The sequence below is a fragment of the Sebastes fasciatus genome, chromosome 4, assembly GCF_043250625.1.
Source record: "Sebastes fasciatus isolate fSebFas1 chromosome 4, fSebFas1.pri, whole genome shotgun sequence".
NCBI lineage: Eukaryota > Metazoa > Chordata > Actinopteri > Perciformes > Sebastidae > Sebastes > Sebastes fasciatus.
The window spans coordinates 19,431,898-19,454,986 of record NC_133798.1 but is presented as its reverse complement, the minus strand read 5'-3'; the positions used below and the strand labels follow the sequence as shown (position 1 = coordinate 19,454,986).

Genomic DNA, 23,089 nt, shown 5'->3' with positions numbered 1-23,089 from the left:
GAAGAAAACACGGGGGCTTTCTTTTTTATGTACTAGAGCTGGAGATATTCTGGTTTGCCCTGAGCCACTTTACAGAGAAGATTAAAAGGTGGTTTGGTTCACCCCACTGCCACATTTGTGTAAATGTATCGTCCAGCCAGGGCGTGCTCTGCAGCCTCTGCAGACACAGTAGACTACCATCTTTGCTAGTGGAGGACTTGTTAGCGAGAGGTGGACAGGCAGACAGAGTGTGGAGGTTTGGTCTCATGTGATGCAGGTAGAAGTGGACCTGTTCACTGTCTGCTCTGTCACTGGTCACAATGTACGTCAAGGCCTCAGTGACACTCACGCAGGAGCTGAATTGTGTACCAGACTCTAGAGGACATTTGACAGACTGTGGCGCTACACTGTATATAGCGCTCGGGTGGGCTGAGTGACTGCGAAGCGTTATCACAACCTGTCAAGGACAAGTTAAGTCTTTCTTGAGTGAAAAGGGTCTGTCGTTTGACTCAGTGGAGACAGCAAAAACTCTAGTGTTTCATAAAACCAGGGTTTGTAGCCCAACCTTAAAGCCTCTGAACACCCACACAGGTGTTTTCAGTTAATCTGGCTGATTCTTCTAAGAACTATGTGGGCGTATATAGACTAATTGAGTGACATCTACCTGTTAGCTTTGTTGAACCTGTTGGGACAATTTTACACCTTTATCATTCTTATTGGTAGATGAAGATTTGTGAGCTAATGAATTCCCATCAAAGCTCGGCCCAATTCTACCTGAGCAGAGGTCTAATCAGCCAGAATAACTAAAAACACCTGTGTGGGTGTTTATGGGTTTTAATGTTACTGCGACAGTATATGACACTGATTTCTGATGCGTAATAACGTTGTTTGCTCACATGGCGATGTAAAGGAACATATTCTGTGCCAAATAGCATACAAATTAGGGGTGTAAGAAAATATTGATACACTTTATTATTGCGATATTATGTTTTGTGATACTGTATAGATTCTCCAAAACACTATCGATTTTGAATTAATGGTTTACATGCAAAGATTCGTGGCAGACAGTGGTTCATTTTGTGTTGTGTTTTTGTAATCTGTTTTCAACCGGAAGGCTTCCGTAACATGGTCAATACAATGGAACCTCATCTTTATACAATGACAGTTTCCCTAAAATATATCGCTTTGCTAACAGTATTGCAATATATTGAATCGCAACTGAAGACTGTATACAGTATAAGAAGTGGACGTAGTCACCGTGACGTCCCCCACTGGTTTGTGGACTGCCATTTTGAAGCCTCGAGGTTGGCATTGACTGTCACCATCTTGTTTTTTTTGCAACCAGGAGTGACACAAGAGGGTGGAGCTAAGTACAACCAAACGCTGAGTAGGACATTTTTAGGCGACCAAAATGTTACATTTAACTTTCATGAACTGAAAACACACCGTGACAGGGTTAAAGGTCTGAGACTGAAACATGGACAACTCCCGGACCAGACAACGCCGTGGTAGCAACCTGTCAATCACAAGGTAGACCCGCCCTAAAGCATAACCTGCTTTATGGTCTATTTGACTCTAAATGGGACCATAATTTACTAAATGAACATCATGCTGTATTGAAGAAGACTTGAAACTAGCGATTGAGACCATAAACTCATGTTTACAGTGTTTACTGAGGTAATAAATCAAGTGAGAAGTAGGGTCATTTTCTCATAGACTTCTATACAATCAGACTTCTTTTTGCAACCAGAGGAGTCGCCCCCTGCTGGCTATTAGAAATAATGCAGGTTTAAGGCACTTCAGCATTGGCTTCACTTCTCTGACCAAGAGGTTGCCCACTGATTGTAACCCCTGTATCATGATATGTATCGTATCGCCAGGTTCTTGCCCTAATAGAAATATTTGAAATTGAACAGTTCACTGCAGTAGTCCTCCATCCGTCCATCGGAAGAAGTACCCGAGTCCTTGCTCTCTGAACCTCTGTGTGCATATGAATTTGTTATGACAGTTAGAGCCAAGGGGGGGGAAGGGAAGGTAAAAGAGGAGTCTAGAGGACGCTCTGCTCCGTTGGGTATGCAGTTTGTCTGCAGCACATATTGCACTCTAATTCCCCTCTTACTTGCTTTCTCTCACTGAAACGTCTCTCAACACCTCCTGATGTCTTTCGGCACTATTAAAGCTTTCTGAAACGACCTGCAGTGTGTGAGTGTATGTGTGGGCAGCTTGTGTTTGCATAAAAAAAGTTAATTGTGATCATTTTTGGTTGTAAGACAGAAGCCAGAGAGAAGATCCAAATAAGGGCAATGATAGGCTACATAAATTATATACACACATACAGTTCTGTCTAAAAGGTGTACAAATAAAAGCAGCATGCAGGTGCTTAAAAATGCAGATTACATGGGTAGAAACTGGGATAAAGTACAAAAGCGTAAACCCCAGTACACAAACAAGCAGCATTCAGGGAGAAAACATTGCAAGCAAGTGTTTGGGGGATAAAGAAGTGGGGAGTGTATGCTTCATTATTAATGTGCAATGTGCACTCGGGATAATTGTGCAGTCAGCTTCTTTTCCAGGTCTTCTGCTGCAACATCACCTCAAAGGAGAAACCTAATCCAAATTGAAGATGAGAGTTTTACCCCTTGGGAATGAGGAGTGCTTAGTTAAAAATCCAAAAAAGGGAGAGAAAAGGCTACAAGACTGTGCACGGGCTTTCAGTTTATTTTATTTTTTTTCTTGTGCCGCAACATCACCTAAGAGGAGACCCAAATTGAAGATGAGAGATTTTACCCTTTGGGCAGACAAACTGAGAATGAGGAGCAGCAAGTTAAATCTAATATTACCACCATTTATAATCCAAGAAGGGGAGAATTCATAATGTTTTGTAATAAAACAAGAATGTGAATGTGAGGAAATCATGGGCAGTTTTTTCAGGACATTTCATATTACCAGAGCAGCTATTACACTCTAATAATCTCTTGCTGCTATTGTGTCTGGCTTTGACTGTTGCTGTTTACTGCTGTTTTTACCGCTCCTCCACTTGCACTCGTTGTGTCTAGACACTTAGTTCCCGCCTAAGGGAGGGAGTGAAAATCAATGTGATAAATGCAATAGAAACACAGCAAAATCTCCAGAGAGGAGAATATTCGGGTAGAGATTTTTTAAAGCACTTGAAATGATCGTTCTTCTTTTCTCATTTCCCCACAAAACCTCATTATCCCTGACCTCATTTATTACACTGCAATCCCCAAACTCATTTTTGTTCTGCATCCACTTTCCCTCCTAATGTTGCCAACTCTCTTGTCCTTCTTTCACCCTCCCTGCCTCTCCCTAGGTGTCTGTCTGGTGCTGGGTTGTATGATCTATCCTGATGGTTGGGACAGCGACGAGGTCCGGCGGATGTGCGGAGAGCAGACGGACAAATACAGCCTGGGGGCCTGCTCGGTGCGCTGGGCCTACATCTTGGCTATTATGGGCATCCTGGACGCCCTCATCCTCTCCTTCCTGGCCTTCGTCCTTGGGAACCGGCAGGACGGACTCATGACAGAAGAGCTGCTGGCTGAGAGCAAGGGTGAGAATGTACCTAATCTGATAAAACGTCATGTTTTATTGATCTCCTTCGGGAAATTCACTCTTCTGCTTGTGCAGTGTGCTGGAAATCAGAGCTATTCAGAGTATAGCCCTCAAGGAGCATGTTGGGATTGAAGCTTTGTTTATTCTCGCACAAGGCATCGTGGCACGGACCTCCACAGATGGCATACAACAAGCACGCACAAAGGCGTTTATGCTCAACGCGTTGTTCTTTGCAGTATTATCTGAAACACCAGAGGGCAATCAAACAAAAGATCCTGTGAAGAAGCAAGAAGTCAATGAGTGTGACCGGCAAATCGCCATAAAGCAAACTCCTCAATGCCGAGGAGGACTTTTAATTACCTGTAAACTCATATCTCATATTCATGGACATTTATCACCTTTATATCATCCCTGTAAAGACAGGAGTCAAGTATTAACAGCCTGTTCTCATTCTCTGGGAGTGAAATACCAATGCTTTGTCACAATCGTCGGTGTTTAAGGCACCCTTTAGAGTCAGACACACCCGGCTTTCCATTAACTACAATGTCACCCCATCCATGTTGATATTAGGATTTTATGCATATGGTGGTGTGTTCTTTATACTATGACAGTTTTCCTAAAATTAGGTTTAAAAAAAATCGCAATATATCCCCTTACTTACAGTATCGCAATATATTGATTCGTAACCCCTGTATCATGATTATTGTATCACCAGATTCTTGCCAATACACAGCCTTGGTGCCGGGTACACTACAGCGAGCATAAACCCACTTTAGTGTCTTCAACAGGACTGCTACTTGCCAGCATATGAACATAAGATGATTTATTTTAGGTGTAGGACAGCTTCTTTAATCATTGCGCTACTTTTCTCACCAAATCTATATTTATATTCTTGGTGTTAATTAAATTAAATCCTAAATATTCTCTATAATTAATACATACACAGTAAATGTATCTAGAACGGGAAACAGATTATCCTGAATTTAAAATTTGAAATCTTATAGTGGGTTTTAAATCCCAGAGTCACTGATGTGGAATCAATTTTTTTTTGGCTGAGTGGTACCAGACATATGAAAGTGCACTCTCAATGCAATTTGTGCAATCGTGGCCGGGCAAAAGCCATCACTTAAAGTAAAAGAGAATACTTTAAGAATAGACAACCCATGTGACTTTCCACCAGACTGAAAATAGAAAGTGTACACTCATTAAAGTTGTGATAAAACATACAGTCTGGCAAACTTTATCATATGAGCTGAATTCGGCGCTCTTTTATTTATGACAACTGAAAGTAATGTTTTGATGTAATGAGCTTTTGATGCAGCCTCTATGAAAACAAACTAAATTTAGGAAGCTATAAATTAATTTAAACATAACCAAAAGGACTGCATGAGCCAGCTTTTGAATAACGGCTTTAATATACAAAACAAAATCAGCAGAACGGCAGACATCAACAAGCAACCACTCATTTTAAGCCCTTAACAAGCAGCCCTAAAAAAGACACACATAAAATGAAATACTTCGTGTTCTTGACCCATTTTTGACTACAGACATGATCATGGTCTCTTCTGAAAGGGAACTAAGTGATTGAAATGATACTGACCAAATTTACCAATGATTTATTTGCATCTAATTTTTTTCAATTATTTTACTGTTCTATTTTGTACGCATTGTTGCAAAATTAACAACTGTTGTTGCCAAAATAATGACATATAAGATGGTTTAAACAGATCTGAGATCAGAATCACAGGGCTTTGTGCTTTCAAACGATGTATATTTTGTCAAGGTTGAGTGAGGTAACAAACTACCTTCCTGGTGTTCTGCTTGTAAAGGGGTTTAACATCCTTAAAACATTAAGGATATGAACATTATCTTACCAAAACTATCTTGCCGGTCACATATTTACTCCTTACTGTACTACGCCTGTACTGGGGCTGCAACTCATTTTCATTGTCGATCAATCTGTTGATTATTTTCTCGATTAATTGATTCGTTTTTTGTTTATAAAATGACAAAAAATGGTGAAAAATGTTGATCAGTGTTTCCCAAAGCCCAAGATGACGTCCTCAAATGTCTTGTTTTGTCCACAACTCAAAGATATTCAGTTTACTGTCATAGAGGAGTAAAGAAACCAGAAAATATCCACATTTAAGAAGCTGGATTTAGACTTTTTTTTCTTAAAAATTCACTCAAACCGATGAATTGATTATCAAAATAAATATCAATTAATTTAATAGTTGACAACTAATCGATTTATTGTTGCAGCTCTCAACTGTATAATGATCCAAAGACAGGAGGGATGTCTCTACCACCATCGAGCCTCACTTTCCCCTCAAACATCTATACACTAAGGAGATGTAATGATTTAGTCGTGGTAATGGCTATACGCTGGTGTCCGTAATGTCTGCATTACTGTCACAGGTCTGAGGTACTGTGAAAAGGCCTGGGTCCAGGGATGACTCTCAGTGGGAAATGGGATTAGTTTGTCCATGCGGCCTGTAGTTTGTAATAGAACCAGACAGGCATGGGCAACCAACAACCCATTAAACAAAAGCGTGGAGAAAGAATGAGGATTAGGGAGAGAAAAAAGGAAAAGGGGCAGCTTGAAATGTCACTTTCTTATTGTAACATCATCGTGGTGCAATGTTTAATCATCTGTGCATGTAGCTGCTAATAACCAACTCTCAGAGGAGATATGTGTAATTTCTATTGTCTCATCTCAAACTGCAGTGACCTTCAAAAGATAAATATCAGATAGGGAGAAAAGATGAAAGACCTAAAGACAATGTCATAGAAGAGACAACTTGAATGGGATTATTACCAGCCAATAAACAGCCTCACTATTGATGTGCCATTCCTTAGTTTAGAGCTCAGGAGAATCTACCATTTATGAATAATTCATCACAGCTTAATAGTCTTTTACCAATCAGCTCATCCCTGGTGCCATCTACTGGTGTTTGTGTGCAATACAATCAGTCATTGTGAAGGATGTATCCGGCAATGTGTAAACATGGGAGCCTATTTATAGCATGACCTTGAGAATCATGTTTAGATTTTACTCGGTGTTTTTGTTTTTGCAGAGGGAGGCAACGCCTAACTTAATCTTTAGGTAAGTACAGACAAAACATAATCAACTACTTGAAATATCGTTCATGACGCATAAGTGTATGACGTTATATAAGCCACCATGCCCATTTGTGTCCCCACACACAGTACAACAGTGTAAATTCATTGTAATTTAAATTTAAAATTTAAATAGTTCCTCACTCTTTGCTCCTGTATCCCCTTTCAGTCAGCAGTAAAAGAAGTACTCAGATCTTTTAAGCAGCAATACCACAATGCAAAAAAACTGCATATATGCTCTAATTTTGGTGGAAAAGATGTATTAGTAACTTTCCACCACTGCCTTCAGCACTCACAAACACACAGTCTCTCTCTTTCTTTCAGGTTCCTGAATTTCCATGTGTCTGTTTTCATGAAGTACCAGTCAACCCTCAACATCAGCCCGGAGGAGAGGGGCCATCCAGGTCTGTGACGGAGAGGAATACTATGGAACCAGCCAGCCTGCCTTTCATATCTACCTGCCAAAAACCCAGTGTACAAACCCACCCTCAGAGTCCATCCGTTTTGCTTGCAGACCTTAAATCATCCCCAGCATTTAGATGGAGCCCAATGCACTTTTATCCCAGTGTGTCTACAGACCTAACCCTTGCACAACATAACATAGACCATGGCAGGGGCAGAGACTGTTATTCTGTTGAGACGTACAGTATATGGACTACCGACTACCTACCTGAGAAGGCACAGGGTTGACATTGTACACCTGCAGTACGAGCACAGACACACACACACATACACACACACACGCACTCACACACGCACAAACACAACTCAACGCACTACACAGTACATTCAAACAAAACTCTGTAATTACAAGTATTAAACTATGTTAACACTTAGCCGTGTGTACCACCGTCAGAATGTGTGTCATGTTTTATTTGTGAAAAGAAGAAACTCTGCTTCTCATTTTCAGATAATATCGGGTTGATGTAAATCTATTGTGTTTCATTTGTAAAGTTTGACAATGAAATGAAAGTCTTAGTTTCTTTTGTTAGCTCACACACCCCTTTGTTCCTCTTCATTTACTAGAAAAAGAGAAGATATTTAAGATATTTTATAAGAATATTATCATCCAAAAGAGAAAAAAACACTTGTATTAAAAAGTATGTACAGTGAATATTAAAGATGTTCTAGGAATTTTAACTAAATCCATCCAATGCCCTGCTAGCTAACTTTGCACAGCGCTTCAGTTTGAGAAGAAATCTGATATTTTATAGTCTGTGGTATCTACACTGTGATGGGGGCTATTAGGACTGTGTGCTGCAGGACTTGTAGCTACTGCTGTGTGAGTGTGCCTCTGTATGTGTGTGTGTGTAGGGAGGTCTGTGGGTGTGTGAGTGAGTATTAGTGCATGCAATAGACTGTATATAAAGATGGACGACATGACAGCTTGCGAAAACTTTCAAAAATTCTCGCGAGATTCGCTGACGACCTAACCTTAACCATTCAAGGTCAATGTCTAACCTTAACCATCTTGTGAGAGTTTCGCAGTTGCGTGTTGCGTTCTGTTACCCTACCCAAAAGTGAAGCTAAAACATCTCGAACGCCCCCTGGTGGCTGGCTGCAGCATAGATCGTAAATCCTGCCCTCTCCATGTAAGCAGATGGGACATGAACCAAACTAAAAAGTCAAAGTACACGTCAAATACATTTTTCTCAAAGATGGTTTCTGTCATTTTAGGCAGTTCTTATCACGCTGATGTCTGTTCAATTGTTCATTTTTCTGATAAGTTTGGTTTTAATTAGTTATTTGATGCTATAAAAAGGGGGTGAGACGTCATAATTGACAGCTGCTCTGACTGAAGTAGTCGCGCAGTCGGAGGCTCGGGAATTGTACGAGAGGAGATGTAACTTTAACTTTCCATAACATTCACAAGTCTGTGTAATAGAACATGTTTCAATTTGATTATAAATGTATTTATAGAGATATTATGGTTAGATGTTATGTCTTTCTAGCCAAACAGCTACCCTGGTGCTAACGTAGCAGCTAGGTGGCTCACGCTAGCAAGCTGTGGCTGTTCTCAGTTTGTGATTGATGGCAGCTCCCGCATCTGGGATATTTTGGCTTCACTTTTGTACAGTGCGAGGAAGTAGAGACGCGTCGTCAATCTATATGTACAGTCCATGGTGCATGCACATACAGTATGCGAGTGTTGGTGTGAATGTGTTGTGTGCAATAGTTGGCCAAAAGAACCAATATGCCAGCCTCATACACACAACTGTCCTGTTGTGTCGCTAAATCTGTCTGTCTCTGTCTTTGTCTCTAGCTCTCTCTCTCTCTTTCCGTTTTTCTCTCTTTGACTCCCTTTTCTCGCTTTGTTTTGTTGGGACATACAGGGTAACATGATGGAGTATTATGTATAGTGACTGGTGTGCCTGAGGAGTGAACTCTAGTGGTGATGGATTAGTATTAAGGCCTGTCCCAGCGTCACCTGTGGATAATGTTCATGTGTAAATAGATATTCTATAGATACCAAACAATTAGCAAATATGGAGGAGGTTAACATAGAGCAATTAAAGAGATTCCTTTAAGAATATATGAACACTTAATAAAGGTTTTCACTGTAAAACTCTTGTGTTGTTCATTTTTTTACTGGGTTATGGATAGTACTACTCAGCCTGTGAAACAGTTGTATAGTGTCATCTCTATCGAGTTGCATTATGGGAAATGTGGGCTGCAGGCTACATTCAAAATCGCATACTTTTTCTTTTTACTTTTAGTACATACTGCCGCTGCCCTAATAAAATACGTACTGTTACATGCAGTATGCATACAATAGTAACTTTGTCATAACATTGAGCCTTGAACTTTGACCATCTTGCTCATATATCCCCCGTGCAGAGGATTGTGGGTCAGAATAGCCAGAAAAGCATGCTGACTTTGGTATACTGCAAAATGCGACCAGATGTAGAAAGACATCCTGGTAGTTTTGGCATACTGCATTTGACATACTATGTATTGGGACTTATACTAGGGACTAGAAGTCAGAATATCTCAGCCTCTACTGCATCAATTTGCATAAATAAAGAAAAGTACATTTTATTTCATTTGGCAGCACAATGAGTGAGTGCATAAAATGTTCGCAGCATTTTCAGATGAGATTTCATTCTTGGTACAATGTTAGTTATCAGCCCTTTTATGGTAGAAACAGTTATGTAATTCTGTTTTATATCACAATTACTAAAAGTAAAATAGGGACAAAATGATGAGTCTTGATACAAATGGATACTGGGGAAAGTTTTAAGAAGAAGTTGAGCTCTGGTACAGGAAAAAAAGATGATAAATTTCCGCAGCTCTTGCATTAATGTGCCAAAAAACTTTATTGTGAAAACAGAAACACCAATGGAGTTCATCAGTGTCCTCACACAACACTGAAACTAAAAAGTCAGAATATCTCAGCCTCTGCTACATCAATTTCGACCATCTTTTTTTTAAATCTGTGTCTTGCAAGTCGCCCATCTTTACGGAATGAGTTACAAAATTGCTGGAGTACCCCTTTAAATGACCAAATGTGGCCATTGGGTGAGATATTTGACAGTTTTGACTTTGGTCTGTTGTAATATTGTAGAGAAAGTAGTTGTAAAGGGACATAAATGATGTAAACATGCAAACATCACCATGTTAACTCCTTCTGTTTTAGAAGGTATATTGCAGGAAATAAGTCCATGAAGAGGACCCGCTCCCGATGTAGATATGAAGGGCTCATTCTAAGCTAACGAAAACATGATTCTTAGTTTCAGGTGATTATACACTAATGAAAACATAGTTATGAATATTACATTTTATTTCTGCTAATAGATCCCCCTAAATGCTGCACACTGTTCCTTTAATAATAACCTTCAATTTTCTATGATCACATTCAAAAGTCAGAGCACAAAATGTAAATATAACTGTCTGGTGATAGGCCACAACTCTCACCTTATATTTCCAGGCAACAAAAAGTAAGAAAACGCAGTCTCTTTGAGAAATAAAACTTCTTTGAGATTATGAAAGATTAACCTCTCACTCACAAGACACAATAGCCTTTTTTAATCCAGGTCACATGTCTGGACCACCATAAGGACAAGAATGTTGTGGGGAGACAAACATGAGGGAAAATAAGAAAATACCACATTTAGTCTTTATTGTTTGCAGCTGATGCTTTAAGGCATAACAGCAACAGTCTATGTCTTCCAGCTCTCATGGCTTCGTCACCGGGAATACAAAAGAACAGTTGGAAGCTTAATAGCACTTCATACTGTCAGGACTGATTTATGGCTGATTGGCTGTGTGTGGTTCACGGTACTCATGGGAGTCCTTGGGGGTATCCAGGGGGTGACATGAGGAAAAACTTATATTTTATTTCATTGCATTTCATTTGGCAGCACAATGAGTGAGTGCATAAAATGTTCGCAGCATTTTTAAATGAGATTTCATTCTTGGTACAATGTTAGTAGTTATCAGCCCTTTTATGGTAGAAACAGTTGTGCAAATCTGTTTTATATCACATTACTAAAAGTAAAATAGGGACAAAATGATGAGTCATGATACAAGTGGATACCGGAGAAAGTTTTAAGAAGAAGTTGAGCTCTGGTACAGGAAAAAGATGATTAAAATTACAGCAGCTCTTGCATTATTATTACAAAAAACGTTATTGTGAAAACAGAAACACGTGGAGTTCATCAGTGTCCTCACACAACACTGAAATGAAAAAGTCAACTGATCACATAATGAAACCTATGATGGATGAAACTGACTGACTTGTAATGTACCATAATGTCTTATTAGATATATTATATTTAGTTACTTGAGCATTTGTGCAACTACGCCACTACTTTTTAAAATGTACACACTTTTTACTCAGCTGCATTTATTTAAAAACTATAGTAGTTACTTTGATTTTGCATTACTGACTTAAAAATATGATGCATTATTATGGAATAATAACGGCTCAGCGCATCCACAGTGTTTTCAGTTATCATGACATTCTCAGTCTGGCAAAGCTATGCAGGGATTTATTTGAGGTCACCAACGTCCATATACTGTGCTTCTAAGAATGATAAAGGCATAACGTGTCTCGCTCTAACATGTGTGCAGTAAAATAAAGAGAGCTGAAATTATTATTTGATAAATTGATTAGTCGGTTGACTATTGTTCCAGTTCTACAAGTATTTTTACGTTGTAGTTTTGCTACTTTTACTTAAGGATCCGAGCAGTTCTTCCACCACTGATGTGTTAATGATATAAACAATGGTGGAAGTAACTAAGTATGTTTAATCAAGTACTGTACTTTTGGAGGTACTTATCAAGCCCCCAGGAAGAGATCCCAATTTCTGTAGTGGCCAAACGGTGGAACTACAACTTCCGTGTCCATCATGTGATACCATTGGGCCCAAAAAGACTTATTCCCATAGACTTACATTGGTAAAGAGACGTCTGTTACTCAGCAGATCATTCTTTTTTTAGGTGAATCAACTTCCCAGTACGAACAATCTAATAGCCCTTATTTAAATCATTAGGTCCTAAAAGTTATAAAACACACTAATAGCTGAATCCAGAGTTATTTCCCTTCCTCCGTTCATGTGAATGAGACCCAGACCAAGACGACAGCGCAAGCCGAGACGACAGCCCAAGCCGAGACGACAGCATGACGTTGGGACCCTGTGACTGAGCGATGTGACCGAGCGGACGCTATTGCGCCTGCTCCATGGGCCCAATGGATGCGGAAGATCGCCGGATGATCCGGGTACTTTTCCAGTCGGAAGTCAAGCCATTTTGGCTTCATGCGCCACTGAGCAACTTTTATAGGAATGAACGGGGCCCCGACTCCAACGTTGTATCCAGTTCTCTTAATACATACATGGTACTTATACTTTACTTGTGCATTTCCATTTCATGGTACTATTTCCTTCAACTTGACTTAATTTCAGAGGGAAATATTGTGTTCCATGCACCACAAATTTTTTTTTTCTAAAGCCGAATTCACAACAGGCAGCCGCAAATTGCAGCTCGCCACTATAATTAAATTTTTCTGCGCCACACCACACCACGCTCGTTCTCACTATTTCGCTCCACACGTGCATGCGCGCACACTACACACTGCAGAAGAGTTAGTTTAGCTCTGAGAATATCTAGTAAATGTTCAGTGGACGTTTGTGCAGAAATAACTGCTGCAGCTCCTCCAGACCAACAGAGGTTTCCCGTGTCTTGTGAAGAGACGGGGCTCCGCAGAGAGAAACGTTATCGTCTCCGACCGGGTGCCGATGTCTCCCCTGTTCCCTCCGACCGCGGTCGGAAGGCTGAGGCAGGAAAAGCCAACACTAGGATCAGCATTGATTCATGGAGAGACCTTCATCTGGTCAGCTAACATTACTGCCAAGCAGGTGAAATATAGAGTGATATTGTGGTTTACGCTGACGTGTGTCGCCTCACTGTTTTGAGTGATGCTCGTCCATGTCTATGTAGAGCGAGCACAAGCGCGAGTCCGACGCTGACTTTCGTTGACTTAACGGCCACAGGTGTCGCTATTACAACCAATTTGTGATTCTTACAAACAGTCCCTTTAAAGTAAATTTTGTCGCCAATACTTCTGTACCAAAACTTTACTTGAATGCTGGACTTTTACTTGTTATGGAGTATTTCTATAGTGTGGGGTGTGGTAGTGTACTTTTAGTAACAAATACATCCTTCACTCCTGCTTATAAATCTTGTACTGTACCTTTAAATCATGACCTTCCGGTGGGGGAGCGGGATTCAAACATGTAGCTCCTCCTCTGTCCGCTGCTCTGCTGCTTCACATCGCAGGAAACAGAAACTAAACTAAACATCAGCCACAAAACAAAATGGGGAACACGTCGGACACCCCGACTAGTTGTCCTCTGTGCAACGAGCTGACCGGGGACCCCGTCACTCTGAAGTGTAACCACCGGTTCTGCCAGCGGTGTATCGGGGACTTGTGGAGCGTCACACCGAACGGGCCGTACCACTGTCCGGAGTGGAGGTGTAAGACCGTCTACCACACTCTGCCGTTTGACAGCAAACGGTCCTTCACCAACAGTCGGTGGGCTCAGCCTCGCAGCGCCGCAGGTAACCGTAACTTTGATAACGTGGGGGCTTGTTACCGGGCAGTTAAACATACCGGAAACCGAATAACACGTTACACAAGTGAAGGAGTGGCTATCGGTAGCTAACCTAGCTAGATAACGTTAGTGGTCTCCCTCTCGTGCGTCAGGAACCGTTGACGTTAGTTCAAACTGCCATGTATCAGTTGAACAGCCGTTAACTTAAGTAACGTCACTTAATGTTGTATTCTCGTACGTTAAGAACCGTTGACGTTAGGAACCGTTGACGTTAGTTCAAAATGTCCCAGTTAACAGCAGCCGTTGATTTAAGTAACGTCACTTAATGTTATTTTAGGTGGTGCTGATGCTGCCAAAGTTATCCTGCTTGAATATTTATTATTTTAGCACCCTAATAATAAAAATGATAATAGTCTTGACTTCCTGACCAGAATATAATAATAGTAATGGAATGGTTTGTTTACAGAGTCAGGGGTCAGAGGTGATGTTTTCTTAAGCTAATGGTCAATGAGGTTAAAGGTCTGATTGATTTGTAAGTCTCCAGTGGCCACTTGTGATCAGATCTCCTAAGTATAAGAGTACATAAGTATGAGCTCATGAACTTTTCCTGTTTTTAGCATAATATTAGATTAGAAAGCTTTATTAATTCCCAATGGGGAAACTCATTTGCCACTAAATAAACTAATACAGACAACCAGGGTCTAAAATTAAGTGTTTTCCTCACGTGCCACTGTGGCAGGTCACCGAACATTTCTACTAGCCACACAATTGTTTTGTCTGCCACTTCTGAAGTCTATGTAGAACGCTTTAGAATTGTAAACACTAGGACTGTGCATTAGCAATAATCTGGCGATAAGATACGTATCACGATACAGGAGTTACGATGCAATAATTAAGGCGATATATTGCGATTTATTTATTTTTTAAATCTAATTTTAGGAAAACTATCAAAGTATAAATAACACACCACTATATGCATAAAATCTGAGCATAAAAAAGTTAACTTTTTTTATGCAATCAGAATAGTAGGATCTGCTTTTGCATATCTTTGCAAATAAAGTAAAGTATTTCCTGAGTTAATCTTTGCATGTAAACTATTCATTAGAATTCAATGCAGGGTTTTTGAGAATTAATACAGTATCACAAAACATAATATTGCAATACTCAATATTTTCGTCCACCCCTAGTAAACACTGAGTCAGTGGTAACAGACACTAGAAATGTGGATCATGTAACCTTAATCCCTGACTATTTTTAATTTACGTATATTACGTCACAACGTCTGCTGTATTAGCCATTTGTTTACTACGGGTTTATTTGCATATAGAGCGGGGAAGTGAGATCTGATCACAGGTGGACACTGGAGACGCATGTGGAGACGCATTCTAATCCCAGTGTGAACAGACGTACTTAAAGCTGTCCACTTGTGATTGGATCACTCAGGATGCATGTTAATGTCAGGTCTGAACAGGGCCAATAACTCACAGAAGTTCAATCGAGCTAGATAGCCTGTGCTTGAATTGCCTAAAGTGGAACTGCTCAGTGGGCAGTAAAAGTTGAGCAAAGTTGTCCTGGGCAGACGGCAGCTTGCAGGTGTTTTTGTGAAGTATTACTGTAAAAGTGCAAAGTCAACCTTCCCTCTGACCAGTTTTGCTTTGTTTGTATTCTATTTTTAAAGGCACATCGAGTAATGATGAACAAAATACATCTAACTCCACACTGCAGAGACCTTCACTCTCCAGCCGACTTCTCGGGAAGAGAAAAGCCAGCACATCTGTATCAGAGCAACCTGACACAAAGCGATCAACTGTGGCATCTCCCCGTGTGCTGTTCAATGAGACTCCCACCACGTCCTTCTCAGATAAACCTTGGCCGTTTACGAGTGTGGAGGAATCCAAGAAAGCAGTGCACCCAGAACCTACCCAGTCTGAGCGTGGTGATGGCACATCTTCCAGTGACAACTCTAACAGCAAGGCAGTACCTGCAAGTGATGTGATGCATATGGACATCTCAATCGAGCAGAACCAGCGTAAATCAGAGGAAGTCATCTCATTGGACGACTCCGACACATCCAATGAAGTAGATATATGTGATGCACCTGCTCTTTCAACCCCCAGGAAAGACACACAAGTGGCAGGAATTAATGCATCTGTCAACTCCGATTCCTCTCCTGGGTTCTCGACTCCCAGTAAATTCAAGTCTCCCCTGATATCCACCAAACATCCTGCCGATGCTCCAGGATCCCCAAGTAGTATTGGCATCTTCCCGGGGTCAGAGAGCAAAAATGCCAGCCCTGTGCCCTGCCATTATTGCCCCAGAGCTAGGTGTCAATCCGCTGTGAAGACCTGTCTGGTGTGCGGAGCTTCCATGTGTTCAGAGCACCTGCGTCCCCACCTGGACTCTCCCGTCTTCCAGAATCACACCCTGGTTCCTCCCATGGAGGATTTTTCTCCCTGGAGGTGCCAGGAGCACCAGGAGATGAACCGTATCTACTGTCGGCAGTGTGTAGTGTGTGTGTGCACGGTGTGTACGGTCATTGGCTCGCACCGCGACCACGTCTGCATCAGCATCAGGGAGGCAGAGAGAGAGCTCAGGGTGAGTAGTGATTGTACAGCACCACATACACTCTAGATACACAGTAGTTGTGGTTAAAGTTGAGATAGATGTAAACTTAGCCATAACAATAAATAAAAGTGACTTTTTTTTTCTTCTTTTTTTATCTTTGTGCATGTTTTTCCTCCTCCAGGGAAACCTAAAAGACGAAATCAAGCAACTGCAGGAGACTGAGCAGGAAGTGAAGAGCAGAGTGACTGAACTCACACAGAAGAAAGAAACCTCCAAAGTAAGAGAGTTAACTCTTTAGTTCTCACTAAATGCACAGTGCTTGAAGTGGGAAAAAACAGGTGCCACATGTCACATGTTGGCATGTGTATGGGCCAGTATCAAACAATGTAAAACCATACACCAAGCACATCCAAAACCACAGTAGGCCGGTACTGGACCAGAAGACAGCTATGAAAAATGTAGAAGAAGGCCCGCACACTCTACCTCCTTTTAAGTGCAATTTATTGGCACATCTTAGTTAGTGATGGTTCAAGCAGATGCTCTTCTTCAGACTTTATGGGCTGGTATCAGCAATCATTATTTCATTCTAAATTTCTACAGTGAATTAAAGATTGACTACTAGGAGATATTGGATTTGGGGGGACTCCCCCAAGAAAATTTGAAGGTTTTTCACTTATAAATATGCAACTTTACATCATTTTGGGCAATTATTGTTACTATAGGTTACGCCCAAAAAGCTTAAAGACAAAACTTGCTATATAATTATTTTATTATTTACACATATCACAACCTTCGTATGAACATACACGGTGATCTCCATGGCACGTCTTAAATTGTGTTGTGAGTTGAAGATATGGTAACACATGTAGTTAATTACACATTCAAGATTTATAAAAGTCAGATTCATGACATACATTAGCAATATTTAAATGTTTTACTATTTAAAGTTGGTTTGAAGTTCATATTGCTTGAGAAAATATAATCTTAAATTCAGATTTTCACATTTATTTCCTGTTGGTTGCACGGTAGACAAATAATTGGACATTAGATTCCTCTAACTTCAATGAGAAGAGCCTTTTAGCAATGGAGAGTGTTGCATTACATGACGTTGATTTACTTCTTGTCTGTGTAGGTGGTTTTAAGTGAGGCTCGAGCCGGAGTGCAGCAGCAGTACGGAGCCATCAGAGAGGCCCTGGAGGAGGAGGAGCAATCAGCTCTTCAGTGTGTGACCAAGGAGGAGAAAAGGGTTCTGGGGGGACTAGAGGAGAAACTCGACCACCTCCAGAGCTCCCTGCAGTCCATCCAGCAGGGCCTCCACACCCTGGAGGGGCTGGCTGATGCCAAGGGAGACAAACGCATTCAGGACCAAGTCTTCATTATGGTGTGTTGGATGTTAGGAGAAAAACCCGTTTGTTTGATGGTAGAAATAGAAGATCTATTATTGGCTTATGAACACTAACACTAACAGTCTTTTTCTTCTTTCTCACATGACAGGAATACAGCAAGGTCGCCAAACTGTAAGTGATTTCATCTCAACTTTGACCTAGTTGCATGTAAAGAGATGATTTGTTGAACATGCCAATACTGTAGCTAAATGTGCTACCAACAAAAGCATAGTTTCAGTATGTAAAGCCTGTATGAACATTTTATGAAAGTCCTTCAGGGTCGGTTCACCCTTATTCCAAAGAAACATGTTTTCTCACTTACCTCTAGTGGGGTATAGCCACGCAGAAGTAAGTGTCAAGGTTTTGAGACATCTATCTCTGTCTCCAGTCCCAGTATCTGTTTAATTGAATGTTGTTTATGGTGCCGACAGCATTGAAGAATTACATTTAGCGTGCCTTTTTAAAGAAGCAGTGCTCCTGTAACTCTGGACAGACCTCGCTGTGAACAGTTTTGCCTGGAACTACTTTCTTCCGTAGAAATTGTCCCTATGAAATCTGTCCCTATGAAATCTGTGTCCTGTGGATTATCCAGGGATAATCAGGGATACTGATTCTGGACAGAGATGTTGTTATTGAATTTTTTAAAGTGAAATTATTATAGTGCTGCGAGTACAAACAAAATTACATTTGCGGCACAAATCTCAGAGATGGATATCTTAAAACCTGGGCAAAATAAAACAAAGCTATCTGCATGGCTGGATACCACAAGAAGTAAGTGAGGAAATTTTTTTTGCGTGTTTATATTTTGGTGAATCAACACTTGAATAGTTATGTCTTCAGTTTTTATGAACAAGCCATCATTTCTGCTACCTTAAGATAGGCTATGCACAGATCAAAAGAAATAAATGGAAATGATATGTTGACAGGCATAATAACACTGCAGTAATAACCGCTGCAGTCTGTTGGGGTTGCTGTATAATGGGGTTTTTGTGTGTCCTTTTTTTTTTCACAGAAGCTTTAAGGGCGCTTTCACAACCCAACATTTAGTCCTTTTTAATCAAACTTCGGTGCGGCTCGTTTGGGCAGTTGTGAACACAGTAATCGTACTCTGGTGCGGACCAAAACAACCGGTCCGAGACCACTTGCGAGAGGTGGTCTAGGACCAGTTGTTTTGGTCCCAGTGAAGCGGGCATTTGTTGAGATGGAGACAGGCTAACGACAGGTTAACATGAGTGGAAAAGGACTGACCTGGACTTCTGCAGAAGTCCGATGTTTGCTTGACATCTGCGCCAAAGATAACACACAGAATATGCTAAATATAGTCCACAGAAATATTGGCGTTCATAAAGTCATTTGAGATAAAGTGGAGAAGGGATTTGTGTGTAAAGTAGATTAGTGCCGAGTTAAAGTGAAAAAACTTCGACAACCAAAAGTCTGCAATGCTCTGCATAGAAGTGGCAGCTCTCGAGATGAAAGACACATTCACTCCTTCGTACACGCCTCGGCATATTGTTTTTACTTATTTTCTTTATTGCAAGAAGTGCTGCTGTCCACTTTACTTTGTTTCTGTTTGTTGTAACTGTCCGTATGCCTCCTTTTGAGGTCATTAAGGAATAATGAAGTTTAATAGACTTTAATAGTCCCTCTGCTTTCCCTCACCAGGGCTAGTAGCATGGGGAGCCGTGTGGACCAGTTCGAGGCTCCAGAGGAAGTGGATCAGGCCCGGCTGAAGTGTCTGCAGAGGTGGACCGAGAAACGTCTGGACACAGTCGTCATCACTGTGCCAGACAAATACAGAGACCTCTACAGACTGCTCTGTGAGACAATACACCTGTTTACTTTCCACTCACTCGTGAATCACGGCTAATTAAACCAAAAGACTAAATGCATCCTGTCGGCCCAAAGGTGTCATATTCAATTAGTCTTCTCATCTAAATCCTTCTTTAATTTCCTTTCCTGTGTACAGATGGTACGGCCCCCACCTTGGATGCAGATACAGCCCATCTCAAGCTGCAGCTGTCTGATAACAACAGGAGGGTGACCTACAGCGAAGCCCAGCAGGCCTATACCGAGCACGAGGCTCGCTTCAGCTCCTTCCCACAGGTCCTGGCCTCCTGTCCCCTGGAGGGGGGTTGCTGGTACTGGGAGGTGAACGTGTCTGTGGACGAGGGCCGCTGGAAGGTGGGGCTGTGCGAGGCTCAGATAGAGAGGAAAGGCCAAAAGGACAACTCTCGTCTGGGCTTCAACCCGTACTCCTGGTGCCTGGCCTGCGACAAGAAGAAGGTGGAAGCTCTGCACAACAAGGTGACGGTTCCTCTGGACGCAGACGGGCTGGAGAGGGTAGGAGTGTTCCTCGACTTTGAGGAGGGTATTTTATCATTCTTTAATGTGACACCAGGGGGCAGTCTAGCTTTAATGCATTCCTACAAGCACAGCTTTACTGACCCTCTGTACCCAGCCCTGTCTGTGTCTAAAACACACCTGGCCATCTGTGATCTGTTTCAGTCATAAACCATGCATACTGGCATGAAAATGAACAGAATACATGAAAGCGCTGTGCCTTTTTATATGTGAAAACCATTTTATCATTATAAAATAGATTGGAATTTGTATAAATCTCGGGGATGCTAGTTATGCACTGTGTAGTATATAATGCTCTACTTCATATGTGATTTTATATACCTTTATATCATCAAAATACTGGAATTGTTCCATTACGGAAATGGCATTCATTATAAACCATACATACAGCAAATTCTTTGTAACAAGATTTTAATTTTCATGTATTAGATTTTAGATTCAGCACAAGTTGTTACATAGGGGGAAAGTTATCAGTGCAAAATCACTGAAAAAGTTGATATTTCCATTTTAAACATGTTTTAAAAATGTTCTTTATGTATCGTCTTTTTACAGTAATAAAAGGACAAAGTAAAACCTGCCTTGCTTGTTGCCTTTCTACCTCCTATTTGCGGTTAAATAGAAACACAGGTGCGTGAGTGGGTGGTGTGTTTCCCCCCCAACAGGTGACAGTTGGTGTGCTAACTTTGAACTCTCACTGCCCCCGCAGCATGCGAGCTTTACCGACAACAAACATTGTCTTTGGCACAAACTCCTTATAGCCTCACAGATCGCTACTGTTGTCAGAATTGCTCTCCTCCTTTCAAAAGTAAGGCTCTTTTATTCTGACTGTGGGTCTGTGTGGTTGACGTCATTGAGAGGGATCAAAGTGGTGTTTACATGAACTCCTTCTGGATGATTGGTAGAGTACTAGCATGCCAGTGGTTCAGGGACAGCTGGCTGTGGATCAAGCTTGATCCAAACTTCTTAAAATCCTCAGGATCGACAGTAGTAAATGTACTATAACTAAAAAAGGACTGAATGAAAGAGAGCTCAGGGAGATAGAGCTTTGTAAAGAGCAACAACAACATCTACAGTGAAGATACCTGCATTATATGAAACTTGAAAACCAAAGGAATCATACTACCCTGTCGAGAAGGAGGCTAAATAACGCTCCAAACTTAAAGCCTAAATTTTGGTGAGGAAAAACTGGCATGGCAATTTTCACTTCCATGTTGATAAGAGTATTAAATACTTGACAAATCTCCATTAAAAAGGTACATTTTCAACAGATAAAAAATGTGCAATTTATTGCAATTAACTGTGGGCAATCATGACATTTATTTAGATTAAATATTTTAATCGATTGACAGCCCTAGTTTTCATAGTTTAATGAGTCATTTCACCAAAATGTCTGCTTCCTATTGTTTCCGACACTCGAGAGTGCTGAATCGACGCAAGTGCACCAGTCAACCATGGCAACAATTTCACACTTGATCCAAAGGTAGTCTGAAAATCTCTGTGGGTTTTTGCTTTCTTTTTCTCTTCCCCAGCCGGCACATATGTTGATCCAAGACATGTCTGAGAGGCAGCGGGAGATAATTAAATTCTCCTCTCCTTGTCCATCCAGCGGTCTCTCAAACACAGCCAGGCTCTTACAAGCTCCTCCAGACTACCATTAAATTAAATGAGCTAAGAGCTTGTAGTGTGTTGGCAGGGAACAATGTGTCAGATAGTTATTAAGGAATCAAATGGACGTGATGAAGTATTGAGGGCTCTAGACCGCTACACTGGCTACTAATGGGGCATCACTAAATCAAGGGATTAATTAGTGATCCCATGAGTCTCCCATATCAGCCAAGTGTCTACTTGTCAAAATGTCCTTGCATAATAGGACAGTCCTACCTACTTCCGGCTGCTGTGGTGCACTTACGTATGTGTGTCTCAGAGGGATATGCAAAGAATCAAATCCTAAATGACTACGTCAGTGGCATAGCGGTGTACAGTGATGAATTACTCCGAGGAAGTGGCCTTGCCTTGCAGCTGAAAAGCTTTTGAATAACGATGACAGTAAGCTTCTAATAATCCGTTTATTTACGATAATAGATTGTTCCTTTCCACCGGCGTTCTCGAAGGCAAATAAACAAACAAAATGAGTGGAAAGTCAGGTAATAGAGGCTGCTATTTGCTTTTGAAATCAATACTTAATTAAACGGAATCTAGACTCATCGTCTTTACATTAAACATTTGTTCATGCTGGAATGGCCTTTCTCCTCCAGTCGATTCGTACTGAACAGTACAGTAAATGGGTCAAAGTGGGTGTCATTTGCAGCACTTTCCACATGCTTTTACCACTCGTTGTTGTCTGGATGGAAAGTGGAATGGCATTAAATTACCGAGGTCAGAGATTTTGAAAACAGCAAGCCTTCCACTCGAAACTGCCGTCTTAATGCCACAAAATGTCACTCTTCTTAAGTGAAAGCTTTGTAATTGGTCGTTGAACTTGTGTTAGACTGCTCAGAGCTCACTTTCAGACTTTGCAGCTATTTGATGTAGACTGCTGAACATTAAAGCCTCTTTTTGTGTCTCCTGTGGAAGTACTAGTGGCTGAGCAGCACAGATTGCTGTTGCTCCTAGGCTGGGAATGGTAGCCAATTCAATTTGCATTCTTCCATGTGGAAACCTGCTAACATTACCTCCTGGGTCAAAGTCAGTCACAGACACTGATTTGAGTCTCTCAGCATGTAAAATGTCACATTTATAGTCGACCAACGAGACATAATCATTTGTCTTTATAGCCCCATGTTGTTCCTCATGTATTATTGCCTTTATGTTTGAGTAAAGAGTGTCCGATATTCTGGAAAATAATCACCCAACGATCTTCGTTTAACAGTTAAAGCTGTTCTGTATGGAGTACAAAACCTGCCAAAATAAAAAATAAATTAACAAATAAATAAATGACTTGATAAATAAATAAATGTCATTAAATGTAGCAAAAATAATATTAAAAATAATTATTGATAAAATAAATGTGACATAAATTGATATTAATGTTTTAATTTTCTTCTTTGTTTATTT

The 23,089-nt window shown here is 40.9% G+C and overlaps 2 protein-coding genes across 3 annotated transcripts in view; both read left to right on the top strand.

The window, feature by feature from the left end:
- LOC141766070 (LHFPL tetraspan subfamily member 3 protein-like) overlaps positions 1–9,020 on the top strand; it is a 33,429-nt gene extending 24,409 nt beyond the window's left edge. For both annotated transcript variants that reach the window (XM_074632513.1, XM_074632515.1), the window contains 3 exons: positions 3,311–3,547; positions 6,627–6,655; positions 6,994–9,020. In XM_074632513.1, the coding sequence (XP_074488614.1) occupies positions 3,311–3,547; positions 6,627–6,643 (254 nt within the window). In that variant the 3' untranslated portion in view covers positions 6,644–6,655; positions 6,994–9,020. The remainder of the gene's footprint in view (positions 1–3,310; positions 3,548–6,626; positions 6,656–6,993) is intronic.
- Positions 9,021–13,374: 4,354 nt separating this feature from the next.
- Positions 13,375–20,608, top strand: LOC141766069 (tripartite motif-containing protein 14). Its single transcript, XM_074632512.1, has 7 exons — positions 13,375–13,731; positions 15,403–16,319; positions 16,471–16,566; positions 17,422–17,670; positions 17,784–17,806; positions 19,337–19,491; positions 19,641–20,608. Exons 1-7 carry the CDS (start codon positions 13,488–13,490, stop codon positions 20,183–20,185), a joined length of 2,229 nt encoding a protein of 742 aa, XP_074488613.1. The 5' UTR covers positions 13,375–13,487; the 3' UTR covers positions 20,186–20,608.
- The last annotated feature ends 2,481 nt before the right edge of the window (positions 20,609–23,089 follow it).

Coding starts and splice junctions, on each gene's coding strand:
- LOC141766069 (XM_074632512.1), top strand. CDS start 13,488: ATGGGGAACACGTCGGACACCCCGACTAGTTGTCCTCTGTGCAACGAG. Junction 16,320..16,470: donor AGGCAGAGAGAGAGCTCAGG/GTGAGTAGTGAT, acceptor TTCCTCCTCCAG/GGAAACCTAAAAGACGAAAT. Junction 16,567..17,421: donor AGAAGAAAGAAACCTCCAAA/GTAAGAGAGTTA, acceptor TTGTCTGTGTAG/GTGGTTTTAAGTGAGGCTCG.